We start from the raw sequence: 22,372 nt of genomic DNA, 5'->3' as shown, positions 1-22,372 counted from the left end.
GGGAGCAGCATTGGGACAGGGGCGAGACAAGATGTTCAAGGCTATATACTATGCAAGTCGTACACTTAATGCAGCCCAACAGAACTATACAACTACTGAGAAAGAGATGCTAGCAGTGGTGTTTGCATTTGACAAGTTCAGAACATATCTTATTGGCACCAAAGTAACTGTTTTCACTGACCATGCAGCTCTTCGTTACTTGTTTGCCAAAAAGGATGCCAAGCCCAGGTTGATACGATGGATACTTCTACTTCAAGAATTTGACTTTGAAGTAAAAGACAAGAAAGGTTGTGAAAACCAGGTGGCAGATCACTTGTCACGACTAGAGCTGGAAGAAAGAACTGACGGTGGAGTTATCAATGAGTCGTTCCCAGACGAACAACTGTTTGAGGTAAGTTCTAAACTCCCTTGGTTTGCTGATATAGCTAACTTCTTGTCTTGTGGTACTCTTCCTCCAGATCTAAATCACCATCAGAAAAAGAAGTTCTTCCATGATGTCAGATTTTTCTTATGGGATGATCCTTGTGTATATAAAAGATGTGCTGACCAAGTGATTAGGAGATGTGTTGATAGCGAAGATGCAAACAAAATTCTGGAACAATGTCATTCATCACCTTATGGTGGACATTTTGGAGCAACACGAACAGCAGCTAAGGTATTGCAATCAGGTTTTTTCTGGCCTACTTTGTTTAAGGATAGCAATACCTTAGTGAAATCATGTGATAGGTGCCAAAGCTTAGGAAACATTTCTAGGCGTCACGAATTGCCACTGACAAATATTTTGGAAGTGGAACTTTTTGATGTCTGGGGCATAGATTTCATGGGACCTTTTCCCCCTTCTTTTGGTCAATCTTATATATTATTAGCTGTAGATTATGTTTCGAAATAGGTGGAAGCAATCACCACCAGTACTAATGATGCTCGTGTTGTAGTTAAGTTTGTGCACAAGAACATCTTCACCAGATTTGGAACACCGAGAGCCATCATAAGTGACGAAGGTACGCACTTTTGCAATAAAATTTTCAACTCACTGATGGCTAAATACAATGTGAAGCACTGAGTGGCATTAGCATATCATCCTCAGTCGAACGGACAAGCTGAAATATCCAACCGGGAAATCAAGCAAATATTAGAAAAGACTGTCAATACAAACCGGAAGGATTGGGCTATAAAGTTGGATGATGCATTGTGGGCTTATAGGACCGCGTTCAAGACGCCTATTGGGATGTCTCCCTATAGGTTGGTTTTTGGTAAAGCCTGTCACTTGCCGCTGGAATTGGAGCATCGAGCATTTTGGGCAGTTAAGAAGTCTAATTTTGATTTGAAAGCATATGGCGATGGCAGAAAAATACAGTTAAATGAAATGGAGGAGTTCCGCAATGATGCATACGAAAATGCCAAGATTTATAAAGAACAGACCAAAAAGTGGCACGATAAACTCATTGTACGAAAGGAGCTCAAACCAGGACAACAAGTACTATTGTTCAACTCTCGTTTGAAGTTGTTCCCTGGTAAGTTGAAATCGCGTTGGTCAGGTCCATTTTTGGTGGAGACAGTGTACCCTCATGGGGCGATTGAGCTAAAATGCAGTGATGGGAGAACCTTCAAGGTGAACGGGCAGCGAGTTAAGCCGTACTATGGGACTGAAGTCAGGAATATCAACAGTGTCAAGCTGAGCGAACCAAACTGATCAGACAATTGACAGTCAGGCTGAAGACGTTAAACCAAGCGCTTATTGGGAGGCAACCCAAATTTTTGTTTCTATTTTGCATTTTGATTTCGGTTTTGTTTGTATTTTTGTATCGTGATTATTTTTGGTCGTGCATTTTTAGTATAGAGTATGCTTATATCTTTCCAAAACTAATGAATTTCACGTGTTTTATTCTTAGGACTAAAAAAAATGATGAAGAAGAAAAATTTTCCCCGAAACAAGACCGCACCTGCGGTATTTTCAGCACCGCACCTGCGGTCAAGAAGAAAAAATTTCTTATGAAAATGCCGAAACAAAACCGCACCCGCGGTACATTACAAACCAAACCTGTGCTACAAAATCGAAGGCACACCGCACCCGCGGTCTCTACCGAAGCGAACCCGCGGTCGATGGTTTTAAACACAGAATTGGGCAGATTTTACACATAATCGAAGAACACCACTCAAAAACCTCCTCCTCCATTTCGAAATCATCACTTCAACAAACACTTTTCACACTCAATTTTTGTAATTCCTTCAATAAATTTATCACTCCCAACCAAAATTACTTAACTCATTCCATCAAATATCAATTTCCTTTCCACAAAAATCAACATCAAACCTAGGGTTTCAAAGGGGCTCGAAAATTTCTTCAAGAATTAGATGGAGCTTTGATTTTGTTCTTCAAGAAACAATTCAACACACTCAAGGTGTGCAAATTCATTGCATATTTGTTTTAGAATCGAAATTCTTGGTGTTAGTTGCTATGGAAGGAAATTACATTTGGTGAAGTACATTCTTGATTTTGGGGATATTGTTGATTGATTGTTGTGTACATTGTTGAGGTGTGGATATTGTGAGTATTAAGTTTGGGGGAGTGCAAGAGTCATTAAATTTTGAGAATTGGATTGAAGTGAAGTTGGTGTTTGAAAGGTGTTCGATAAAATGCCTCCAAGAAGAAAACAATTTAAAGGTGCATCATCATCATCTTTGAATTACGATGCAAGCCGGTTTTGGGATGAGAAGGCGGAGGAGCAATATGGAAAAATTTTGAATAAGAGCATTGTAAAAGAAAGGGGATTTGATATGAGTTTTCCTCGATCCGAAATTGGAATAATGCTTAGTGCTCGACATTGGGAGGAGTTTGGCAGGCAGCCACAAGATGCTGTCATTTCGTTGGTGAGAGAGTTTTATGCTAACCTCAGGGTTAGGTATGATCAATTGACGGTGTTTGTGCGAGGAAAAATGGTCGCCTTTGATGCACATACGATTAATACATTATATGGTATCCCTCATGTAATGCACGATGAATATGAAGAATACATAAACGAGCATGTTGATTATAATAGTATTCTTCAAACAATTTGCATAGAGGGAGCAGAATGGAGAATGAGGGATGATGTGCATGTCAGCCTAGCAAAGTCTGATCTGAGAACTGTTGCCAAAGATTGGTACTCATTTATTGCTGCTAGGATTAAGACGACCGAACACACCACCACCGTCATCAAGGAGAGGGCTATCCTCACTTTTTGCATTATGACAGGGAAAGCAATTGATTTAGGTCAATTGCTTCAGCATTCGATACTTGATTATGCACGAGGTAACTCTCCTAGTGGACTACTCCACCCTTCTCTTATCACTGCACTATGCCAAAACGCGGGAGTGACTTGGGCAACGAATGAAGAATTGTTAAAGCCTAAGAATGTCATCATGGTTATTCAACCATATGGGGCAGTCAGAGGTGATCATGTTGCAGCACGTCGAGCTGAAAGGGACTTCAACAGACGGGCTGCAGAGAGACGTGCCCAGGCTCAAGCGCAAGAACCACAACCGCAGCAAAGGAATAGGAGAGATAGTTTGACCCAGTTGGAAGAATTTATGAGAATTCAACGCCAAGAAATGGATGCGTTTCGGTTTAGGACCGACACATTTATGGGATACATGGTGGATTTTACATCGGTCTTGGCTCAGCAATTTCCATCTACTTCAACTTCTGGCCATCCATTCCCACCTCCTCCACAGTGGCCACCTGTATACCACCCGCCGGAGTTCCAACCACCACATGATGACGAAGATGATGATGGTGGCGATGACCACTGACAGTCGTTGCCCGAGGTATGTGTATTCTCCTAATTTTCATGCTTATTTACATCGAGGACGATGCACATGTTTTAGTTTGGGGGAGATTTGATTTATTTTATTTTATTTTATTTTTGTGTTTTATTATATTTTATTTGGTGTGTTTATTTTCTTTTGTGTGTTTGTTTATTTTGTGTGTTTATTATTATTTTTTTTTTAGTTATTTGCTTGTGTGTTTGTAGTGTTTTAGTCATGAAATTTTTTTTATTGTGAATTGGCCAATGATGAAAAATTTTTGTATTGAAAAGAAAGGTCATGCATTACATTCATGTTAATCGATCAATTTGAAAAATTTAGAGAATAATCATGAGATATGGTAAGTTTGAGACTTATAATTTCTTTAAAACTTTGTGATTTTCATTTGACATCGAAATAATTTTTTTGCAAACACATATATGATTGAGGCAGTCTTTGATGTTATTTGGGCCATTTATATTGTTCATAAATATTCATTTGAAGCCCTCTTGAGCCTATTTGAGAAAAGAATTGTGTTCTTGAAATTTCTTGGAAGCCAAGAACTTTTCTTTTGAATATATATGTATTTGGTTGATGCATTGAGACACCATTTTCACGATGATTAGATTCTACTCTATGTTGGTGAATTGAGATTTTGTCTAGAACTATCCAAACATCATTCGAGGCGAAATACGGACAACTTATGATTTAGGAATGATTTAGGTGATTTTTTGGATCGATTGAGCCTTTCAAGCTACCAAATAAAAATAATTTATCATTTGTCACCTCTTTGAGCTTATATGAATTTGAATGGCACACGTAAATATGTGTAAAAGACCTCCATTCGAATATTCTTTCAAGTATCCCACATTTACCAACCCTTTGAATATCTTATACAATTATTTCCTACCTTCCCAAGGGAGTAAGAATTCAAAAGATTAAAGAAAGTGATATTCTCCTACAAAAGAAAAGAAAAGAAAAATGAATGATGTTACATTGATAAAGTTGGAGAAAAAGGGGAGAAAAAGAGATGAAATGAATAAAAAAAAAATTGGAGATAAAAGAAAAAGTGGAGTTTGCAAAAGAGATAAAATTCAAGTTACTCCCTTATTTGAACTCCTAATCTTTATTTGTAGCCATGAACCGAGGCCTAACATTACAACCATTGAAAATCCTATTAACCTAGTCATAGTTGTCCAATATACTAGTGGAGAGTGATTGGGAGGATCTAGCTTATGGACAATCGATAAACACTTTCATTGAGTAAGAATCTTGATCAATTTTACACACACCTCATTGCATCAAATATTTATTGGGTATCCTTTTCTTGAATGAATATTGCTTTGAACCCAATCTTTACCGGAAAAGACCTTTTGATGTGTGTTTGTAAAAATTTGAAATCAATTGAGAATGATTTGAAACATGAGTTGAAGAGATTACAAGTTAAGAGAATTAACCAATCGCATGATTTTATCCGGATGAACAAGTGGTTGGATTGATTTGAATTGTGAATGCATGAAGGGTTGTAAATTTATCTTGAGGCCAAGTTCTATAAAATATTTCATGATTTATTTGTTTGTGTTGTTTTGTTTTGCTCGGGACTAGCAAAATCTTAAGTTTGGGGGAGTTTGATAGGTGCAATTTATTGTACTTTTATTACTTGTTTTTAACTTGGAATTTTGTGATTCTTGAGCAGGTTTGACATGATTTGTTGTTGTTTTTGTTATTGTAGTTTGGAAGTTTAGAATGAGAATTTGGAGTAGTAAATTGATGAATTAAAAAAGTGCAAAGGACTTTTTCCCCGAAGCATGACCGCACCTGCGGTCATGTTAGCACCGCACCCGCGGTCCCTCGACTTGGAAATAAAAGATTTTCTGCCGAAGCATCACCGCACCCGCGGTGCCATCTCTATCGCACCCGCGGTCTTCGAATTTGCAAAGTGTGAAGTCCCCCGAACCATCACCGCACCCGCGGTGCCATCTACACCGCACCCGCGGTCCATGCAAAACAAAGTCCGAAAAATCTGTAACTTTGTGGACTATGAATAAAAGTAGAGGAAAATGGTGTGCTGTGTGGGGAAGCTTGTCTGGACTATAAAATGCTTCTATTATTCACCATCTAGGTCATTGGGGAGCCAAGGGAAGGAGTGGAGGCTACAAAAAAGAGATTGAAGATCAAGTTCACCCTTAGGAAATCTTTTGCACACTTGTGGACAGAAATTTCATTGCACTCCAAGACTCTTGTTCTAAGTTCTTCTTTCTTTATTTTTACTTTTATTTGATATGTCTTGTTTAAGATTTATGTGTTGTTGTGTTATTTTTATTATTAACTAATTTTTATTTCTAGAGGAATGATGGAACAAAACTAGAAACCATGTGTTGGGATTTATGATTTATGCTATATAAGTTTTCCTTATTGTTCATTTGTATTTTTCCAATCTTACTGCTTTCATTTTATTGGTCATATCTTAAATGATTCTTATGTTTATAATTTATCACTTGAAAAAGGAAATTTATAAACAAGAAAGGGAAAAAATACATCGATAGTATTTATATAGTTCGAGAGGACATATATTGCTATTGAAGCCATTAAAAGAATTTAGTGCTTATTGTGTTATTTAATTATAGATTGTTTATGGGGACGTTACAATCTGTTGTTAGATAATTAGTATCTACTTAGCACTCGGGAGAGGGAGTAGATAATTTAGAATTCTTGGCTAAGGTATAATAAGGACATTTATAATATAGCTACACAAAATAACACATGGTGGATAGTTGCGTGAAATCGGACCTCTAGATATTTTATTCCATAGTTATTTGTTATAAAAAGTTTGGTGTTATAATATAATTAAATTTATTTTCAATCTAGTTATTGGTGAAAACAAATCTGTCAATTGATTTTTCTAAATAAAATTGAGACTATTTTAATTGCAAGCATTAATATACATTTAAATACATACTCCTCGTGGGATCGACACTTGTACTCAAAAATACATTTTATTACAAACTTGACGTTGTGCACTTGCAAGCAATTAAGAAAACACGCAACACAAAGCCCTAATCGGAACTTCAAGAAGGATTCACCACCCGGTGACATGGCGTGTTTTAACTGTGGAAAAATATGTCACTTTATTGCTGATTGTCCAAAGACAAAGAAGGATGATCAAAAGAAAAAGGAATACAAGAGAAATGACAAGAAATCCAGAAAAGACAGCAAAGCGATGGTTGCTGAAGAAAGCAAATCAAAATGGGCGGATTCTAGTTCTGAGTTTTTTGACTCAGAAAGTCATTCTAGCAAAGTGATGCAAAAGAGATCGAATGTCTCATGGCAGATATTGAACCAACCTCGACATCTGAAGAGGTACTTGACTTTGACTCTGACGAATTTACATGGACTGATTTGATTAAAGCACTGCATGACATGGTCGAAGAGTACTCGAAACTTTCTCTATCATTCGAGTAAGTTAAGATTGAAAATCAAGACTTAAAGGATCAATTCAGTAAAGTTTTCTTGCTTGCAAGAGAACACCTGCAATGATTTAAAAGTTGATGAGTAAGTTAAGAACTGAGAATGAAAGATTGAATGCACACTACCAGACAATGAGGTCTGAAAACCAGAAGCTATTTGTTCTGGTAAATGCATGGAATTAATCTTTTGTTTCTTTAGAGAAGATGCAAGAATTGTAAAGAAATCTGGAGACAGGAGTGGTCTCGGATTCAGCAATAATGAAAGCATTTATGAAACCAGTACTAAGCCAGAACTGGATACAGGCAAAGGGAAATACATTCGTTTTGTTGAATCCAGTGTGGTATATAAACCGGACGTACCAGCTGTTCGAGTTGAAAGGACTGTAGATCAAACGAACAGAAAGAAGCATTATGGTATGGGTTATGTTGAACCTAAGGGAAGAGTTCACCATAGTTTTGGATCCAGTAGAGGATTCAACTCAGGAGAACAACCCTCTATGAAGGTTAAAAACTACCAGTACTATAATTCTAGACCTGTTCAGAAGAGGTACAGACCTGACAACAAAGACAAAAGGGAAAAAACATGCTAAAATGCATTCTGTTAGAAATAACAAACCTTTTGTTGCACATACTTCTGTGGATACTCGAAGTAAAAAATCACCGAAAATTGTACAAATGTGGGTTCCCAAGGGACTGATAAGGCTTGGACCCAAATAGATTGTGTACCATTTACTAAAACTTGTGTTTGCAGGAACAGGAGAAGAAAACCAAGATAAGCAGCTTCACATGGTATCTGGACAGTGGATTCTCAAGACACATGACTGGACAGAAAAGTCTACTTTAAGAAGTAATGAGTTGTACTGGACCAAAGATAACTTTTGGAGAAAATTCAAAAGGTAAAACTGTGGGTAAGGGTAAGATTATCCATGGTAATATCTCTATAAATGTAGTACTGTTGTTTGAAAACCTTTGTTATAATTTGATCAGCATTAGTCAACTGTGTGATAACGGTTACTCTGTAGCTTTTCAGAAGCACACATGCACAGTTAAAGATGCTAATGAGTCTACTGTATTAATTGGAAAGAGATAAGGCAAGACCTACAAAGTATCATGGAATATAGATCATGTTAATGTTCCTAAATGTTTAGTGGCTTCTCTTAGTGATAAACATTGGCTTTGGCACAAGAGATTGAATTATCTGAATTTCAAGTAAATCAATAATCTCAGAAAGCAGAACATAGTTGATGGTTTACCTGATATTTATTTCATTAAGAATCATGTATGTTTTGCATGTCAACTTGGGAAACAAGTCAGATCTAGATTCAAGAATAACGGTAGTAGATCAACTTCAAGGTGTTTGGAATTATTGCATATGGATTTATTTGGTCCAATCCCTACCATAAGCTTAGGGGAATGAAATACACTATTGTTGTTATTGATGCCTTTTCTATATCTACTTGGGTAATATTTCTTGCTGGAAAGATCAAACCAGTATCCTCCTGATCAAGCTTCTGAAAAGGATTCAAAATGAAAAATCAGTTTCTATCATTAAAATCAGAAGTGATCGGGGTACTGAGTTTACTAACAAGATATTGAGTTATATTTAGATAAAAAGGTTATTCATCATGAATATTCATCTGCCAGAACGCCTCAACAAAACGGAGTAGCTGAGAGGAGAAACAGAACTCTTAAAGAAGCTGCTAGAATGATGCTAGCAGATACAGACATCTCTCAACGCTTCTGCGCAGAAGCAATCAACACAGCATGCTACACATAGAACAGAACAATGACCAACAAAAGGCATAATCAGACTCCGTATGAGATATGGAAAGGAAGTAAGCCTAACGTATCTTATTTTCATGTATTTGGTTGCAGATGTTTTGTTCACAATAATGGTAAAAATTATTTTTCTGCATTTGATTAGAAATCAGATGCTGGACACTTTCTTGGTTATTTAGCAGTGAGAAAAGCATTCAGAATTTTCAATAATAGAACTCTTAATTTTGAAGAATCTATTCATGTTGTCTTTGATGAAGACAGTAGTGCTCCTGGAATTTCTAACATGTCAAATTTAAGTAACAGATTAGACAGGATTCATCTGAAACTGAGATTATGCAGAACCTAGTGTTAAAGATTCTCAAAATCCAGAACTAGGCATTCCTATAGTGGAACCAGATACACATGCACTAGATATACCAGAACCAGCAGCTAACATTCCAGAACCTGCTACTAGTTTAGTTGAGCAGGATCTATTTCCATATAATTAGGAAGAAATCCCTCTAAACCCTTTTATTTGGAGAAAATCTCATCATCCATCTTTGGTTATTGGAAATCCAGCAGTTTCTTTGAGAACTAGAAGGCAAATGATTAATGAATATATGCATGCTGCCTTTATTTCTCAGGATGAACCAAAGGAGATTGAAGAAGCTCTTCTGGATCCAAGTTGGATTGAAGCTATGCAATAAGAACTGAATAAGTTTAAAAGGAATGAAGTTTGATTTCTTGTACCTAGACCATCTCATCAAGCTGTTATTGGAACCCGGTGAGTATTTAGAAACAAACTAAATGAAGAAGGCACTGTGGTTAGAAATAAAGCGAGACTGGTGGCTCAATGTTTCAGACAAGAAGAAGGAATAGACTATGATGAAACCTATGTACCAGTAGCAAGGCTTGAAGCTATCAGAATATTTTTAGCCTTTGCTGCTTTTAAGAATTTCAAAGTTTATCAGATGGATGTGAAAAGTGCCTTCCTAAATGGTCTACTGCAAGAAGAGGTCTACGTCGAATAACCTCTAGGTTTTATTGATAATTTCTTACCGCATCATATATTAAAATTACACAAAGCTCTGTATGGTTTGAAACAGGCACCTAGAGCATGGTATGACACTCTCACACAATTTCTTGTCAATCACAATATTACAATCGGCACAGTAGACAAGACTTTGTTCACTTTAGTTAAGAATAAGCACATTCTGTTAGTACATATTTATGTTGATGACATTATCTTTGGGTCAACTAACCCAAATTATGTGCAAAGTTTGCTAAGTTAATGCAGGATCAATTTGAAATGAGCATGATGGGAGAATTTACATTCTTCCTAGGACTGCAGATTAAGCAACTTGACACTGGAATTTTCATAAATCAAGCTAAGTATACCATGGATCTACTGAAAAATTTTGGCATGGAAGCATGCTTCCACTCCAATGAGCTCATCTACTAAACTTGATAAGGATGAAAGTGTAATTTTAGTAGAGGTAACTCTGGATCGTGGTCTTATTGGTTCACTGTTATATCTTACTGCCAGTAGACCTGATATTGTGTTTGTTGTTTGCATTTGTGCAAGATTTCAGTCTAACCCAAGCAATCACATTATATTGCTGCTAAACGTATTCTGAAATATTTGAAGGGTACTCAAGATGTCTGCCTATAGTATCCCAATGATTCTTCTTTCAATCTTATTTGATATTCAGATGCTAACTATGTAGGGTTCAAACTAGATAGAAAGAGCACAAGTGGTTTTTGTCAATTTCTTGATGATAGGTTGATCTCCTGGTTTAGTAAGAAGCAGAATTCTATAGCTACGTCTACTGCAGAAGCAGAATACCTTGCTGCTGGAAGCTGCTGTTCACAAATACTGTGGATGTAACAACAACTTAAAGACTATGGAGTTCAAGCCTCTGAATCACCTATTTTCTGTGACAATACCAGTGCTATAGCAATCATGCATAATCCAGTACTTTATTCCAGAATAAAGCACATTGATATCAGACATCATTTCATTAGAGACGATGTGCAGAAGAAGGACATTCTCTGGAATACATATCTACTGATCAACAAATAGCAGACATCTTTACAAAGCCTCTGCCTGAGAATAAGTTTTCTTATTTTCGTAATATACTTGGTTTAATTTATATAACTTGAGTATATCGTTGTCATTGCTTCGTTAAATTATTATCAGTTATATGTTATTCAACTAACGTAGTTTGTTTAAGTAAATAGAAAAATTGTTGCAAACTACTGATATTTCATTGCGAATAAAATCGAAACCATGTTACACGACACAATTCAGTGTCTACAGAATCCTGTCACTCAGTTATCAAATTATTCAATTCATGGATTCGAATCCTTGTGAAGGATTTTGCACTGGAGATCTTCTCAAGTTGATGTCATTCTCTCCACAGCAGCACATGCATCAGTACTTGATCAGAAGCAATCTAACTGATTGTTCAGATTACAGGTCAAGGAATTTCCTCCAAGTCTTCATATCTTGAAAAAGAATGTCTTCAGACTTCATCTTACGAGAAGCTGGAAGTTGTCCTTGCAACTCATCAGCTGAATCAGACTCTGGAGAAGACTCCGAAAGAATATTTGCATCATTCATTTGTTTTGATTTGTTATTTGTGTAAATGACTTCGTTTATGAGTTTGCAGGTATTTTATAGAGCCTCGGGAAGCTGAAGAGACGTCCAATTGTTCATATCATTGACGAATATCAAGAGTCATCTGTCATTCCCTTAGATCTCGTATCTTGTTGCATTAATTATATTTGCATCATTATAAGTTGCATTAATTGTTTTGAAATTATTGTTTTGGCAAATTATTTGCATCATTATAAGTTGCATTAATTGAGGGGGAACATTATTTTATTCTAACCAATATTTTGTTAGAGTAGGTGCACGTCGAGCCAAGTGTTGGCCGAGTATTCACACTGAAACTCTATGTATAAACAATCTTTATTTTAATAATATTTGAAATTATTGTTTTGGCACTTCTTTATCTGTATACACATGCTAGTTGCATAGATAAAGTCCTTGAATATACAAATAGTAGAAAGAATATGAGATGCTCATATGATGAGTATCATGAAACTCATATTTGGAATAGTGTATATTCTAAACAGATACTAGTCTCGAATTCGAGCGGCCTATATCCTTCTTAGCGGCGGCTGAATCGACTAGGAACTGTTTAGAATATAGAGTATTCCAAATATGAGTTTCATGATACTCATCATATGAGCATCTCATATTCTTTCTACTATTTGTATATTCAAGGACTTTATCTATGCAACTAGCATTGGTATACAGATAAAGAAGTGCCAAAACAATAATTTCAAATATTATTAAAATAAATATTGTTTATACATAGAGTTTCATTGTGAACACTCGGCCAACATTTGGCTCGACATGCACCTACTCTAACAATCTCTCACTTGCACTAGAGCCAACTACCCATATGCTTCAAACCCATTGATTCGCGATGCTTCACAAATAATGGTCCAGGTAAAGTCTTAGTTAGTGGATCAGCAGCATTATATGCGGAGCCGGCTTTGTCAATCGAGACTTCTCCTCTTTCCACATTCTCTCGGAGGATGTGGTACTTTCTCAATACGTTTTTGGACTTCTGAGAGACCTTGGCTCCTTTGCTTGAGCAATGGCTCTCGTGTTGTCACAAAACACCGGGACATGAGCAACTCCATTAGGAATGACGCCCAACTCTTGGACGACATTCCTTATCCAAACAGCCTCCTTTGCTGCAGCTGATGTAGCAATATATTCTGCCTCAGTGGTGGAATCCGCTTTACTGTCTTGCTTAGAACTATTCCAAGAGACAGCAACACCATTGAGCATTAATATGAATCCAGAGGTTGACTTTGAGTCATTGATATCGCTTTGGATGATAGAGTCGGTATAGCCTTCTAATTTCAGTTCTCCACTCCCATAGACCAAGAACAATTTATTAGTCCTTATCAAATACTTGAGGATGTCTTTCACAGTTTTCCAATGTCGAAGACCAGGGTTCGATTGATATCTACTCACTACACTTAGTGCCAAAGCCACATCAGGACGTGTAGATATCATCTCATACATGATGCTACCAATTGCAGATGCATACGGAATGCGTGTCATCGCCTCTATCTCTGCATCGGTCTTGAGAGACATAGACTTGGATAGGGACACGCCATGACGCATTGGTAGATGTCCTCTCTTGGACTCATCCATCGAGAACCGCTTCACGATGGTATAAATGTATGTGGACTGGGTGACACCAAGCAATCTTCTTGATCTATCTCTATGGATCTGTATTCCCAATACAAAATATGCTTCACCCAAGTCCTGCATCGAGAACTTACTCGCTAACCATATTTTAGTTGATTGCAACATTCCTACATCATTCCCAATGAGTAGAATGTCATCAACATAAAGCACCAGGAATGTCACAGCACTCCCACTAACCTTCTTATACACACACGGTTCCTCGGGATTCTTAGTAAAACCAAACTCTTTGATTGTACTATGGAATCTAATGTTCCAACTCCTAGATGCCTGCTTTAGACCATAAATTGATCTTTGAAGTTTGCATACCATATGCTCACTTCCGACGGATGTAAACCCTTCAGGTTGAGACATGTAAATCTCTTCCTTAATATCCCCATTAAGGAAGGCTGTCTTGACATCCATCTGCCATATTTCATAGTCATACCATGCAGTTATGGCTAGAAATATCCTTATGGACTTGAACATTGCAACTGGAGAAAAGGTTTCCTCAAATTCATTTACTTGTCTTTCAGTATATCATTTTGCTACCAATCGCGCCTTGAAGGTCAATACCTTCCCATCCACCCGAAGTTTCCTCTTGTAAATCTATTTACACCCTATCGGAACAATTCCCTCAGGTGGATCCACGAAATTCCACACTTGCTTCAATTGCATGGAATTCATCTCAGATTACATCGCTTCAAGCCATTTGGATGAATCGGCATCAGATAACACTTCCTTGAAGGTCCTTGGATCACATCCATGGTTAGGATCATCATGGCCCTCTTCAAGAAGCAGACCATACTTCATAGGTGGTCTTGAGACTCTCTCGGATCTTCTAGGAGCTTGTATCTCCTCTCTTGGCTCTTCGGGTGTGGGTTCTTAAATTGTGGGTGTCTCTCGAACTTCTTCGAGTTCTATCATCTCCCCTTTTCTATCCAATAGAAATTCCTTTTCCAAAAATGTCGCATTCCTAGAAACAAACACTTTTGTTTCTTGAGGATGATAAAAATAGTATCCAACTGAATTCTTTGGATATCCTACAAAGTAACATAAAATGGATCGACTATCTAATTTATCTCCCACTACCTGCTTCACATAAGCAGGGCACCCCCATACTCTAAGATAAGAATATTTGGGAGGCTTACCCATCCATATCTCATATGGTGTCTTGTCAACTGCCTTTGAATGGACATTGTTCAACAACAGTGTCGATGTCTCAGGTGCATATCCCCAAAAGGATGGCGGCAACTCCGTGAACCCCAGCATAGACCGAACCATGTCCTTCAAAGTCCGGTTACGACGCTCTGAAACACCATTCAACTGTGGTGTAGCAGGCGGAGTCCACTGCGAGAGAATCCCATTCTCCCTAAGATACTCTTGGAACTCGGCACTCAAGTACTCACCACCTCGATCCGATCGAAGTGTCTTGATGGTTCGTCCCAACTGTTTCTCTACTTCACTTCTGAATTCTTTGAACCTTTTAAAGGCTTCAGACTTGTATTTCATCAAATACACATACCCATACCTCGAAAAGTCATCGGTAAAGGTGATGAAGTGGGCATGTCCATGCTTAGTGGTGATGCTAAGCGGACCGCAGACGTCGGTATGGATCAAATCCAATAACTCTTTGGCTCTCTCCATATAGCCCTTAAAAGGGAATCTTGGTCATTTTTCCTTTCAGACAGGATTCACAAGTCATGAGAGCATTAATATCAGACATATCAAACATGCCTACTACCACACTAGCTTGTTCATCTTTCTTAGGGAAATATGTCCTAATCGAGCATGCCACAATTGTGCCGAATTTGGAGTATCTTGTTTTCGCTTTTTTGTTGTTGTTATAGCTTGGACATTGTTTAGTGGAATATCTTTCAATTTTAAGTTATAGATATCGTTTTCAAGTTCTCCAGTACCAATAAAACATTCATTCTTGTAAATGTTGCAAACACCTTGCTAAATAAACAAGAATATCTATCTTTATCAAGCATAGAAATGGAAACAATGTTTTTCACCAAATCTGGTACAAACAAAACATCTCTCAAAATCAACTTAAAATCATTGTTCAACAATATAAGTAAACATCTCCCACGGACTTGGCAGAAACTCTTTCTCCATTGCTCATCCTTAAGAAGGTCTCACCTTCCCTAAGTCTCCTACTTCTTCCCGTCATCTATTTGTGGTATCTAATACCCAAGAAGTAGAATTAATTGAAATGTTTACTTCAATGTAGAACATACCATTTCCAGAACCTTTCTGGGCAAGATATTCTCTGCAGTTACGCCTCCAATGTCCAGGCTTCTTACAGTGATGACATATGTCAACAGTCTTGTCAGTTTTAACTGGTGTAGCTGCCACAACGGGACTCGGAGCTTGCCTCTTCAAGGGCACGTTCTTCTTGGGACGTTGGAAAGAACGCTTCTTTCCCTTCCCATGTGGATCAATCTTCGTACCAGATGAAAAACCCATATAAAGAACCGACTTCTCATCATTCATAGAAGCCTGCATATAACACTTGGCTTTCAAGTCATGGTCACACCGTTCCTTGTAAGTCTGCAATTCCTCAGGAGTGCAGTCAGTCGGAGCCTCAACATGGAGCGACTCAGTCAGTGTATATGCTATCCTTTCCGAATTCAAGACAATTTTTAAGTTTCTTAGCCAGTTGAGGTAATTAGGTCCAGTTAATACGTGTTTGTCGAGTATTGCAAATAGCAGATTCCGAATCGAAGAAATTGTCAAAATTTGTATTGAAAAGTAAAACAGATAAATATTCATGAATATTTTAAAATATTTGGTAAGATATAAAGTATGAACTTTTACTTTATAAATGTTTACTCCAGCTGTTTTGACATCTTTCACTACCCTCTAGTGAAAACGGGAAACCCCTTTCCTCGGTAGGTACGCAAGGTCCAATTAGCGAATTATGATCCCGGATAATATCAGCCAAACACAATTTCTAAAATGTTGTTTCCAATTGCATCTCCATGCAACCCTCTACGTAAACTTTTGTCTCACGTTTGATTAGGATCCAATAATATGACGTTATTCATCTTTACGTGTCAAGCCTTACCCATCGATTTTGAACCTTAATGGACGGTCGCCATGAGTTCCCTCAATAATATGAGCCGAAATCATGGGAGTTCCACGTAGTTCACATCACCATGTCAATGGATGTCACAGTTTTCCGGCACCCAAGGCTCCCCAATAATATGAGCCGAGCCCCGAGAACGGGTAGTGTTCATCATTCACCCATTGTCGATGGAAGACATGGAAATTATAAACAAATTTATGATTCTCCTTTTCGAGCTTTATATTAATTTTGAATCGTATTCAAAATGAGGGTTTTTAATTTTGAAAGGTCTAATCATTAATTTTATTTAAAAAGCTTGCCATGTTTGATCGTATGTTTGCCGGATTCATGCAACTTTGTTATTATCATAATAATAACGCACATACTCATTATTTATAACATATCATGCATATATTATAAACAGTAAACAAAACAAGGATGATCAATTGCCTCAAAACTAATGGCTCGTGTGAGCTAAACACGGGCCTAGGTCCAATCCTAGGGAAATTCATGGGATGCAAATGAAACTATTACATTAGTCTTCAATATTTACATGTCTTCTATCTTTTTAATCATCAAGGCCTCCATCTTCCAATCTTGATCTTCCACTATACTAATATTTACAAATAAATATCCATGGCAAATAGGGATACATCTCATGGGGTGGGAACGGGCCATAAACCAAGCTTACTTTAAATTTGATCATTATTACAATCATTCAACACAAAATATCTTAGCATACACCTAGAAAATTGGGCTTGGACTTTTGATCATCCTCCATTCATAATATCACATATCATACACAATCAATTAATTATCCCAATATTTAATTGATCCAATATTATATATCTTGATCCAATCACTAACCGCTACGATTATAAACTAAATTAATAAAGTATACAAACCCTTTTGTCTACTTTCTAATTAATTTATTTATAATCGAATTTCTTGTAAATCACAATTTACTATAAATAATTAAAGTAAAACTTCAATTATTTATTTTATGAGATAATAAGTACAACTTTTGTGGATTTAAACTTAAGGGTCCAAAAAATCATTTTTCACCAAAAAACATTTTAGCCCATTTAAATTCACAAATTGTGTTAGCCATCTAATGGCCTAACAACTTCAAGGTCCATGACACTTTGATATTCCAAAACACTTTTGGAAACCTAGTCGTCATCGCCGTCGCCGGAGCTCCGTCCCCGGAATCCGACCAACTTAAAAAAAAATTATTGAAAACAAGGGGCTGTTCGGGCAGACTGAGCTGCTCGAAATGGCAGCAACTTGCTGCCCAAAATCTCCCCACGACGGCCTTTTTCGTTGCAAAAAATCATCTCATGCTTTTAGAAGTCGACCTCAATATAATATTATGTATATGCTACACAAAATAGTATACATAGCTTTGATACTACTTGAAAGGGGTTCGATAAGGGTGCCCAAATGCGCAACGAAAGTTTAAAATTTGTTTTTCAACAAGAAAACCGAGCACCCTAATCCTATAATGTGTAGCAAATACGAAAAACACAAAATGACATTCATAGGGTGTTTTTAGGATTTTACCTATCAATCTCAAAGATTGATTTTACCTTAGCTCTTGAAAGGATGACAAATCTACAAGCTCTCCTCCTTGCTCTTGTACTCCTTTCTTCAAAATTAGGTCCACCACTAACAAAGTAGAGCCACCCTAATTTTGCACTAGAAAAATTAAGGTATTTTTCTTTGAGAAGTGTAGGATTTCCTCAACAAAATGAAGAAGAAAATTTGGAGGAGAATGCCATGAAAATTTCGGCCATATGGAGTGTAGGAGAGAAGGGAAAGATTTTTCTTGGTTGTGGAAAAAGTTGAATCAAAAAGTTGCATGTGCATGACATGCCATTAACTCAAAAGTTGCCACCAACCCTTCACCTTCCAAGCATGCAATTTGTTTGGGCTTGTAACAATTTACAAGGCCCATGGACTTTAATTTAAATATCTCAAACATATTTGAGACCATTTAAACCTTACTTGATTTTACTCAAGCCCGCTAGTTTAATAATTATCTCTAATTGGGCTCTACAAGGCCCATTGTTCTTTAATTAATTAAACACTTGAATTAATTTAATTATTTGGACTCTACTAGGTCCACTAGTGTTTAATTAATTCAACTCTTGAATTAATTTAATTTATTCCATAATAATGTTTATGAAAATCAAAATTTTGCAAATAGATTACTCGTTTGACCAACTTTTAATTTAGGAACACTTCCTCAAATTAATAGTTACATTATCCTTATATAAGTCATACTTCTATTTTTTCCCTACGCTTATAAACTCCTTTATAAGCCGTTCAACACATTGAACCATTTTACTTCTCAAAGGGATCTTAAAAATTAGCACTTGTGTGACCCTCAATGGTTCATTGATACAACTAGCCGTGGGTTAACATCTTTATGTGATTCGAACTAAACATGTCCTTATATAAGTATACCCCAATTTCTCCATTCTTAATTATCAACTCCTCGATAACAAGAACGTCATAACTTAAGTCTGATATTACCCAACCAATCAAGTTAAACGCCTAGCAGCATCGCTTACATGATTCCCTAGGTATCAAATAATAGTGCCTGCAAGAACCATTCAATTATGGTTAGCGTAGAGTACGGTCAATTCAATTCATATATCCCGACCGATTTGACAACCATTGGTATATTGAGAGTTGTCAATAAATCGATACTATGTGTCTTGTCGTAGTTGCATCGATGGTTTAATCTAAGAAACCCCTTTCTTAATTACCACCATACTCTGATCAGGGATTTCAAACTACATACACATGAGATCACATAGGATATCCATACCCGAAGGTAAGCGGTGAATCCCCGACTACAATGCATCGACTCCTATATGTTTCGACAAAACACCCAACGTTGCCATCTGATGACCCCATGAGAGTCGGTAAATAAGTCAAAGTGTAATGCTAGCACATAGAGTCTCAATGTTGTCCCGGGTCATAAGGACTAATGGTGTACATCCATAAACCTGGACGTTTCCACTCGATAAGTGAGAACCACTTGGAAAGTCCTTTATGGGGGGTTGTTCAGTGCACTCTACAAGGAGCACCTATCTGCATGTTTGGACAGCACAATGTCTCCTAGCAATGAAACATGGTACACACATCGCAGATACTAGTCTCAAACTCGAGCGGCCTATATCCTTCTTAGCGGCGGCTGAATCGAGTAGGAACTTTAGGTCCACCACTAACAAAGTAGAACCACCCTATGAATGTCATTTCGTGTTTTTCGTATTTGCTACACATTATAGGATTAGGGTGCTCGATTTTCTTGTTGAAAAACAAATTTTAAACTTCCGTGGCGCATTAGGGCACCTTAATCGATCCCCTTTCATATTTTCGTACTTTTCCAGAAGCAAAAGAAAGTTTGTCTTTTCGATAAAACAATGTCTACTGGTTTTTATCAAAGTACTGGATATACTCAGTACTTTATGACTTCCAGCAGATATTATCATAAAATGACAAACACTCTTCTGGTTTTATTCAGTAACCTCTTGGACAGCCCGCTTTTTTCATTACCTTTTTCAAATTTTGGCGTATCTGATACTCTCTGCTTAACTTTTCAAAAACACAACCACAAACATACTGACACATGTCCTTATGTTTCACCGACGGCTGTACATTTTGAATATTAACCGCCTTTTCGATTCCATTTCACCTTTTACGACTTTAGACTTTTGCTTACTAGCTACTATTCTCTTCCACTCATCTACTACAGAATCTACTCCAAATTATTTTTGTTTGCAGAAATAGCTGGAGCTTACACTCTAAATGCTTATCAAGTTAATTTTGCATCAGTCATAACAATCAAGGACGAAAATCTTGTCAGCATGTTTAAAGCCATTGAGAAATCTGGTCTCATAAGGTTTTTGGAAGCGCCTGCTGTTATCTACAAGATTGCTCTTTTAGAATTCAATGCCAAAGCAACCGTCAAGGAAGGAAAATCATCTATTCCTAGGGAGGTACATCTATCTCCATTGATGATGCCCTATTGGGATCGACCTTCTTTCTCCCATGCTCATATATTTCTGACTTTTCTGATATTTCTAAGGAGGAGATGTCGGCTGCCCTCATCACTTTCTCAGCTTATGGAGAGTAACACTCTCCCTCTCGCTTCAAGAAGCTTCTGAAAATAGAATTTCAAGTGCTTGCCGATATTGTGGCAAAGACACTATTGGTCAAAGCTGGTGCTTTTCACATGCTGACTAAGGAGAAGGTACAAGTGATGATGGCCATTACTTCTGTATTTAAGGTGGATTGGATTGGATTCTTGTTTAGAATCTTGAAGGATATGGTTGTGAGTAAGAGTTATGGTTTTGCTATTCAGATCAGCAAGATGCTTAAGGATGTTGGTTTTCCTTTCACTACTGAACATGTCGCTTCTCACTTAACAATGGCCGATGCTGACAATGTACTTGCTTTAAGGCCAAAGCCAACTATGGCTGAGTTCACTGCTTTGAAGAAGGAGGTGGGAGATGCTCAAACTAAGGCTCAAGGACCTCAGAAGAAGATCAAGAGAAAAAGAGTGGTTATCCCCACTGATTCAGATAAAACAGTATCAGAAGAGTCTGCTGCTCCTACGAAGGCATCTCCGCCAGCCATTCCTAGCAAGAAGAAGGCTCGCACTGTTCACCGCATCAAGAAAACAGCAGTCATCGCTGATTTAGACAATGTCCTTTTGAGACAAATGTTTCTAGAACCACAATCACTTGGCGCCAAATCATCTGTTCATACTGCTGTTGATCTTCACTTAGAGGAAATTGAAAAATCTGCCAGTGAAGACATATCTTTCTTTAATGATTTTACATCCACTCACATTCTTCAAGACACCAGGTGCATTTGGTAAAATGGTAAAGAATGAAAAGAAGGTGTTTGATCTTGCCAAAATTGAAAATGTGATTGAAGCAATGAGACAACGAAGTATCATTCCTGAGCGGCTGAAACGACAGGAGCTGGAATAAGTTTTAAAGACTCTTCAGTCTAATTTTGATGTTATGATTCCCAATGATGCTCAGGATCAAAATGTAATCCATATTTTGACTGACCAATTGAGAGTGATGAATGAACAACTTCTTGCTCAAGAACAGGCCTTTGGAGAGCCTGTACAGTATTCAATAGGCTCCATTCTCATTTTTACTCAGAATAAGCCAGCTGAGGAACGGACCGCAGCTCCATCAGAAGCTAAGGTCTCCAGTACTCCTGCATCACCGAAGCTGCCTACTCAAGCATCTTCTCTTATTTCTGTTCTGGAATTGGCTTCAGTTGATGAAGTGGTTCAATCCATTTCTCTTACTGTCTCTAATGCCCCAGAACCTACTCAAGTTGATGATGTGGTCGTTTCAGAAGCTAATCCAACAGAACAACCAATGAAGGAACATATGCTACTTCACTACTGCCAAATTTGGAGATATTTTCTGTAGAACATCAAGCAGAAATGGAAGCTCCGTTGCACATTCCATCTGAATCCATTCCAGCTGGTGCGCAAATGGTAACCACTGAATCTGCCCAACCAGAAGAGACTGCAGCTCCTGAGAAATCTACTGCTTTTGGAGGAACTTCTGTTGAACACTCCACTTCTGTTAAAACTGCTCCAACCGGAATTATCTCTTCTACTGCCTCAATTTTCCCTCCTACTGATTCGCTGGCTCACATAGCTCATATTGCTCATCTTGCTGAAATCTCAGAGCATCTACTCGCAAGAACTCCATCACCAGAAGAAGAGCACTTTAATCTTGAGTCTGAGATTGATACACTGAGACGGAATATTGAAAGAGTTTCAGCGATAGTGAAACATATGTCCTATGATCATGCTGGTGAAGTCAGTGCCACTAACTTCTTCCGTGAACGTGTATCGAAACAAGTCATTAACACGGCAGAATCAATGGCAAGGCTTGAAGTTGAATCCAGCCTCTTCAGGAAAAATGTTTTAACAAGTCATGCTAACATCATGCTCAGTCAATCTGATGTTAT

At 37.6% G+C, this 22,372-nt stretch overlaps 1 protein-coding gene across 1 annotated transcript; it reads left to right on the top strand.

Annotated features, from left to right (window-relative positions):
- The first annotated feature begins 1,225 nt into the window (after positions 1-1,225).
- On the top strand, positions 1,226-1,690 carry LOC140819166 (uncharacterized). The gene has a single exon (XM_073179175.1). The coding sequence runs from the start codon at positions 1,226-1,228 to the stop codon at positions 1,688-1,690; it is 465 nt and encodes a 154-aa protein (XP_073035276.1).
- The last annotated feature ends 20,682 nt before the right edge of the window (positions 1,691-22,372 follow it).

The sequence above is a fragment of the Primulina eburnea genome, chromosome 18 (assembly GCF_022965805.1).
Source record: "Primulina eburnea isolate SZY01 chromosome 18, ASM2296580v1, whole genome shotgun sequence".
Lineage (NCBI taxonomy): Eukaryota > Viridiplantae > Streptophyta > Magnoliopsida > Lamiales > Gesneriaceae > Primulina > Primulina eburnea.
Note: the sequence above shows the minus strand (reverse complement) of the source record. Positions and strands in the feature narration are given on the sequence as shown.

Excerpts from the sequence above, each read along its gene's own strand:
- LOC140819166 (XM_073179175.1), top strand. The coding sequence starts at position 1,226 with ATGTCTCCCTATAGGTTGGTTTTTGGTAAAGCCTGTCACTTGCCGCTG.